Source organism: Octopus bimaculoides, chromosome 4, assembly GCF_001194135.2.
Source record: "Octopus bimaculoides isolate UCB-OBI-ISO-001 chromosome 4, ASM119413v2, whole genome shotgun sequence".
NCBI lineage: Eukaryota > Metazoa > Mollusca > Cephalopoda > Octopoda > Octopodidae > Octopus > Octopus bimaculoides.
Genome location: NC_068984.1, coordinates 92534163 through 92542328, shown reverse-complemented (window position 1 = coordinate 92542328; position 8166 = coordinate 92534163). Strand labels below are relative to the sequence as shown.

The window sequence follows — 8166 nt, the reverse complement described above, 5'->3', positions numbered from 1 at the left end:
ATATATATATATATATATATATATATATATATATACTAGCAAATGCACCCATCATTTGCACAGTCTATGTTGCTTTGGTGGTATTTTTTTCACAAAAATAATGAACTATTGGCAATCTATGTTTCTGATTAACCTAGGAACAGAAAATCAAACTGAAGGCTGGTTATTGTGGAAGTCATTGCACTTAAATGATCATAGAACATATAAGTTTGCAAGTGATGCAAAGTAGAGCTACTGAAGTGCTTTGGGAGTACATTACGAAAAATGACTACAAAATATAGTTGTTTTTTAAGCGTATTTTGTTCACTCTTATTTTCATACATAACATGTACATCTTTTGGAACATTGTCATTTTATAAGATTTTGCTGGCAAATTTTTAAATTAACATTTATTTAAATGAAAGAAAATTACCGGAGACATAACACATGTTGAGTGGAAGTAAAGAATATGCACACCATCCATTTTCAGTGTAACCCTAACCCTAATCCTAAATCCTAACCCTAAGCAACAAGGAAAAAAACAGGCTAGTCACTTGTATTTGATGATATTATAATTAGGTGAAAACCACTTATTATGAGACAGATCTAAGTCTGCCTATGTAAAGTTGCAGCACAGCATTTTCTTTACCATCGCCCATGTGTTGTGCTAAAAGTAACAGCTAAATAAGATTTTTGGGATAAATCTTTTAAATTAACATAAACATTTATTTACATGAAAGAAAATTACCAGAGACATAACATGTGTTACCGTTGCAGGTAGGCAGTCGAAAATAAAGAAAATCCTTTCACTTTTATAAAAAGTATGGAAAACCCTACATACAAAAAACTATGGCCATTTACATAGCAGCTGTGGGCAAAATGTTATAGTGCATGACCATCCTTGGGACATAAGTAATGTGTGTGTAAAGTTTGGTGAAAATCAGTTGAGAATTGTGGAAATGTATGCATTAGTCATTATACACACATACATACTGTAATTTATATATACTATACCGCATGTGCATCGTTGGTGATTTTCTTTCTCCATCTTCCCTTCTTTGGACTTTTTCTATATTTCTGATGAAGAACTCTGTTTGAAATGTGAAATCATCTTTCTTTTTTTCCTTTCTTGAGCGTCCAGTAACAGTACCTGTACCACGTCCTTGCGTTGTTTTTTCTTGCTTGTTCTTGTTTGGATTGACTATATATATATATATATATATACATTGATGTTGATAGACAGTATCAATGTATGGGAGTGCATGTTTGCACATTTATCTACATTTATCCATGTGTGTAGATGTATGTAGGTATGTACACACATATGTACACATCCATGTATTTATGTGTGTGTGTGTGCGTGCATACACACATAATCTACTGTATGAGAAAGACAGAGAGGAGAGATAGAGACGTAGAGAAAGCAGAGGTCTGGTGTCTCACTTGTTTATTCTCCATTACACCTTTCTCTGTTTCTCATGTGTTTTTCCTCTAGAGAGAAAAAGAGGCAGAGGTTGTGTGAATGTGTATACATGTATGTGTATATGTGTGTATGCATGAGTACATGTATAGCTGTGTGAGAGTTATATGAGTATGTATATTTAAATGTATATAATAATAGGCATGTGTGTTTATATGTATATGTGTATAGCATATATAAGTATATACAGCTTTATCTGTCTAGGAGTATAAGTGATACATATATCAGTGCCATAAATTGCTTAGCTTCCGATCTAATAGATATGTTTATAGCTTATCTAAACCATCTCAGCTGTGATTGGAAATAAAACTTGATCCAATTCTGATATGTACTACTTCAATATAAATCATGCCCATCTCTGTCCTGGCACTTTATAGAGGCAGACTTAGATCTATCAAGTAATAAGTGGTTTTCACCTAATTATAATATTATCAAATACAAGTGACTAGCTTGTTTTTCTCCTTGTTGATATTTTAAATCTTATCCCCATTCATTATAATCAATTACAAAACCTTTCATGTTTAAGTTGAATAGCCAAATTATTCTGTATATTATATTTGTCTAATTGGTTAAGATTAAATGACTGCTGATGCTATTATGTAATATATATTATGTAAGAAGAACAACTAAATCAACATTATCATCCATGTCCTTAGGCATGATGTAACATTGGTTATCTGCAAGTTGTTGAAACAATTGTGAACCATGGATACATGTAATGACATAAACGCTATCCTTTGCATTTTTTTAAAAAACTGAGTTTCCATCGAATAGTCCTCCTTTATATTTTAGATAGTTGCTGATTGTGTGAGTACCACCTGAGGTAAATGATTGGATTATGTAATCCCTCCTTGTTTACAATATTGCTCATCTAATAACCAACACCTAAGTTGAGAAGGAGTTAATTGATCTAATTAAAACTATTAAATTTAAGAAGTTTCTGTAATGGAATGACAAGTACCTCTAAAAAACAGTAGACATTTTAAGAACTTAAGCAAGCATCCAGAATTCTTGTGCCAGCTGACAATACTGGAAATCTATATAACTTAAGTATTAACTTTTATAATAACTTGATCCCTAGAGTTCAATGTTAACTATAAGCAGACATATTCCTCCACATTCAAATTAATACCTTACATTTTGATATTGTTACATAGCTGAATCTAGGACACAGGACCGAATCCTTTGCACCTAGGACACCCAAGTGATATAAAATGGATAAACTATATTAGGATGTTTCTCTTAAGGATATATCACTACCAACAAGATTGGAATACATGAAATTACTTATTGAAAATACTAGCTTCTTCATTTGGTACATGTAGGGCAAAGCTTATCACTTTGACAGGACCAAAAAGAACAACAATGGTACTAGGAGTACCAAAAAAATATATAAATTCAGATCTTTGCATAATCCACCACATAACTGATGCTTCACTGGATTTGAGGAGGAATTAAATGATTTATTTAAAACTATTAAATTTAAGAAGTTCCTGCAATGGAATAACAAACACCTCTAAAAATTAGTTGACATCTTAAGAACTTAAGCAAGCATCAAGAATTCTTGTGTCAGCTTATAGTGCATGACCATCCTTTGGGAGCTTGCAAAACTGGAAATCTATATAACTTAAGTATTAACTTTTATAATAACTTGATCCGTAAAGAATTCTATGTTAACTATAAGCACATACATTCCTCCAAACTCAAATTAATACTTTACATCTTAATATTGTTACATAACTTAATCTAGAAGACACGATAGAACCCTAGGGCACCGAACAATCTTAAATCTAATTTCGAATACAAGTCTACGGTTAGACTTATTTGTTCATATAATTCAGTCATAGGTGAAATTAGTAAAAAGACCTTATAGGGTTATTCCTATGCTTAAACCTGAATTTATGCTTAGCTTATGGTCTGACACAGCAGAAGTTATAGTGTGATTTAGGGAGTAAGAAAATTAAAAAAATTGGCTAAATTTTTGTAATTGGATATTTATACCAACTACTTTTCTATTAACCCTATCCTCCTTAAGAAAACCCTCATCATTGCCATGAATAATTTCTGTTTGTCTAGATCCGATGCAGACTATATTAACAGCTAGAAGAACAGTAATAAAATTTGATAATAAACTTTTGACCAGAAAGGAAAGACAATAACTTTGATATTACTGTGGGATCAAGCAACTCTGCCCAAGTTACAAATCTTGTTGGTATGTATCTGTTTTACCAACTTAAATGTAGCTTTCTGGAATGGGGAGGGTGGTGTATACAGGGATGATGCTTTATTTTCTATTCATAAATGAAGTAAAGTACAATTAGAGAGATATAAAAAAATGCTGTTTAAATTCTTTAAGAACTTCCTTGACATCTGTTTAAACTTGAACATGGGCCTATACACACACTATCACAACCCAAATGAAAATCTTAAATATGTTAGTCAGGGCTTAAACCACCCTTGAGTCATGATTAAATCGTTTGTTATGAGTGTCTCACACAGAATATTCAAGTTATTAGCAAATGAAGAAATCTTCTTGCAGAATACCAATTCCTATAAAACCACACTTACTAAGGCTGGGTATGCTAAGAAGACTGTATACATCCCAAATAGTCTGGAAGCTACCCCAACTCTGGATGGGTGATTGTGTACCCCTCCATCCCAACAGAGGGTAGACAATATTGAGCCTACTATGGATAACATTTTAGATAGTTGTAACTATGGTGGCAACATAAATATAGGTAACACTAACAAAACTGAAAATAGAATTCTTACTGAACGTAATCTCTGAGTCATACCCAAACAGAAACAGGATTTTTCTACTGCTTCTATTAAGAAACTGGTGGATGATGACAAGAGCAAGCCAAACCACACAACTTAATCTAGAGGGATGAATCTGCTAATAATGCTCTAGATAATTTAGCCCACCATAGTAGAGGCAGCAGTGATCAGTATAAGCAAGTATGTAAGAGGAAAATCCTTGGTATAATTCATGATTCAGACAACGTATATCCTCAGAAATTGCTTCCAGTTTCTTCTGTACTTGAAATTCTATTCCAATGCACCAACAACTTCATTAGAAGAATGAGATAGCTTCTATATCATTTAGATGGAACCCAAACTTCTATGGCTTTAATTCCTATGAAAACATACCACACAATCTGTGTATAAGATTTAAGAAATATACTTCAACATCCCAGAGACTGACAGAATAAGTACCAGGTTTTACAAAAAAAAAACAAACAATGTACTGGGATTAACTCATTTGGCTAAATTTCTGCAAGACTAATGACTGAAACAAGTAAAAGAAAAGAAAAACAAAGATTCCAGACTGAGTTATCTGGAAAAATATTCAACATAAGAAAATTGGAAAGTCCATTCAGTTAAAATAGGAAATTCATACCATCTGGATGCAACTAAATACAGATAAATTCATCTTAAAAGAACTATTAAAAAACTACTGAAGATAAGCTAAGCTAAGGAAACTAAAAGAAAATGCATGCTAAATATTTAGAGGTCTTAAGTGATGACCAGACTGAACCTTTTTAACCAAAGTGTCCTTGGTTTAACCTAAAGAATCATAAATAGAATTTCAATGAATACCCTACTATCAAGCTAATAAGTCCATCAAAGTTAGACATTGTAGGCTCAGTAAAAGAATATTGGATAAAATAATATTGTCAATCATAAAATTTGTCAAACTAGACCTTCGGCAAAACAAGGATTAAGTACCAAACTGATTTAGGAACCTAAAAACTAAGGAACAGTGTCTGTGTGGTAAAAAGTTTGCTTCCCATACACATGATTTCAGGTTCAGTTCCACTGCATGACACTTTGGGCAAGTGTTTTCTACTATAGCCTTGGATCAACCAAAGCCTTGTGAGTGAATCTGGTAGGCAGAAACTGAAAGAAGCCTGTTATATACATATATATATATCTGTGTGTGTGTGGTGTGTCTTTGTGTCTGTGTTTGTGCCCCACCAATGCTTGATGACTGATGTTGGTGTGTTTAAGTCCCTATAACTTATCAGTTTGGCAAAAGGGACTGATAGAATAAGTACCAGGCTCAAAAAACAAAAAGTATTGAGTTTGATTCACTCAACTAGAATTTTTCAAGGCAGTACCCCAGCATGGCAACAGTCTAATGAGTGAAACAAGTAAAAGATAAACGACAAGAACTAGATTCATCCAGTTTGATATCGGCAGTTACTATTCCTCTATATTCCCAATTCTTCTGAGAAAAAACAATTTTTGTTAGAAAAATAACTGGCATTAGTGAACATTTATCACTCAATCCTGTTAGAAACTAGAGGTTTTCAAAAATGCAGTTAGTCCAGTATGAATAAATATATAATTATTGCCATTAATTTGGATGAAATTTACTGATCTGATATAATATTTGATATATGTTGTGAATGTAGTTTTTACCTGCTATTGTTGATTTTAAGCAGTTCTTAGATCTTTTCACCTGCCAGGATAGGTTGAATACAATAAAGTTGATTACACTTTAGTGTTTTAAGATATATTTACAAGATATCAATTCCTGCGCATTGACTTCCTAACTAAATTAAAAAAAAAAAGAATAATAATAATAACTATTAAATAATATCATTGAATTCTAACTTATTGCTTCAGGTATTAACCACCTTTAAGACTTAAAATCGAAGGAAGAAAAAAATCTGTAGAAATTTCATTGTTAAAATAAAAACAATAAATACACATATTCTGAAAAAGGAAGTCTTTTGACAGGTTAAATTTTTTATCTTACATAAAAGAGTACTTGGTTCCAGTTTTTGATTCCCGAATGACAACAGTATTTGAACTGCATGTTTCATTTGATTCAGGTCATAGTGACAACTAAAGATAACTACAACATTGGACTTTAAGGGTCAATGTAAAGAAATAGAAAATGTTTACCATAAGTTATTTCATCAAGAGTTTCAAAAACTATTCAAAGTCCAGAATATATAAATTTACTGATATTCCACATGTATATTTTTTAAAATATACATGTGGAATAATTACAAAATAGCATTTGAAAACTTTAAAATATTAAAATATATTTAAGCGATACCTTTAAGACATCCTTCTGCTGCAAAATAATCTTTTCTAAAAGTAACCTATAAAAGTAAAAAAAAAATGTTAAGAAAATATCTTAGACACATTACTCAGTAAACTAAGAAAATATTTATGATGTGAAAAACAATTAAGAAATTTTTTTCAGAAAAAAACCCCAACAAAATAACAACGTAAAGATGTGAAGAACAACTTTGAATTTAATGAAAGTAAAACTAATGAAAATATATACTAGGGAAAGTGTCTACATCTAAGTTATGTGATGGCAATGAATGTAGTTGATTTACAAATGCTGAAATAGGAATGGTCTACCATATAAAGGAAACTGACATCAGAACAGTCATGGTAATAGGGTATTAAAAATATGTACTCTTTATTATCTACACACACACACACGGTGCAGATGGTATTCGTTTGCATGATAAATGTCTCAGGAAAAAAATGGTTTTATTTTTTGAGATATATTAGTCAAATTTGTTTTAGTTTGTCTCTGTAACATGTACTGTCTATCTCACTCAATGAACTCATCTTTGGCCTCCAGGTGACTTCAGAACCAGCCACAGGCCTTTGTTACTGTCTCCTATTTTAGGCTCCTAAAAGCCCTGGTAATCCTGGCCCTCAGCTCGTCCTTCATGTTGCAGCTGGTGTTGTTTGTCTCACATTCTACCACACCCCATCCCACACACTTTCTTCTTGGATCTTTGATACTTCTTATCCACCTTACTATCACAACACCCTGATTACCATTGGTGCCTTACACTTTTTGGACTACTGTTATGGATCTTACTGTACACTTGTTGATTTGTATCATACCAATCTACTATAACTTTTTGAACTTTTGAGCTTATTGTAAACCTTGTACATAAATAACTTTGCCATTTTCTCTTCTTTTATTTTCTTTTTTACTTTCTATTTCTCATTCCAGCATGCCTAATCATAAAATTTTTCTCCTCTACCTACACTAGCATCTCAAACATTACCTCTAACCTTTCCCTACTTGTTTTCAAAAATATCTGTTTCTCCAACCATATTTCTTTCCTCAGTCACTACCTTGACCCCAGCCTCACTCCCAAAGGTTTCCACCTTCATTTTCATTTTACCTTTCACCATCTTATCCATCCTCGGTGTCACTTCCTGTCACTTTATGCACGTCGCCGTCCATTCTAATCCCTTCAAAATACACACCCTTGACAGCCCTCTCTCTTTTGCTTACACCATCCTGTGTTTTATTCTGTCTCAACCATATTCTCCATGGCTTTCTTGCTTGCACTAAACACTACAAACTTCAATCACTCCTTCATCCTGTCCCACCTGATACCACTAAATCCACCCGTTCCCCCTCTCTAATCCACTCCATCCTCACCTCAACCATTTCACTACCTCACCCTTACCAACTCCTCCACCTATCACCTACCACTTCCTCTTCTCTCTCCATCCAGCTTACCACCGCCTCAATCACCCCTTCCCCACCTAATTCACCTTCCTTCATTCACCCCTCACTCATTCACTCTTGTTACTATTCCTCTTGAATACTCCCTCTCTGAAACCAAGCATTCTCTCCTTAATAAGTGTCTCCATTTCATACCACTCACTCTGTCCAGCAACGAGCTTTGGACCCAAGCTGATGTCCAACA

At 33.2% G+C, this 8166-nt stretch overlaps 1 protein-coding gene across 1 annotated transcript in view; it reads right to left on the bottom strand.

The window, feature by feature from the left end:
* LOC106881934 (D-ribitol-5-phosphate cytidylyltransferase) overlaps positions 1 to 8166 on the bottom strand; it is a 42738-nt gene that overhangs the window by 12039 nt on the left and 22533 nt on the right. Inside the window, exon 5 of the mRNA XM_052967644.1 lies at positions 6531 to 6576. Within this exon, the coding sequence (XP_052823604.1) occupies positions 6531 to 6576 (46 nt within the window). The remainder of the gene's footprint in view (positions 1 to 6530; positions 6577 to 8166) is intronic.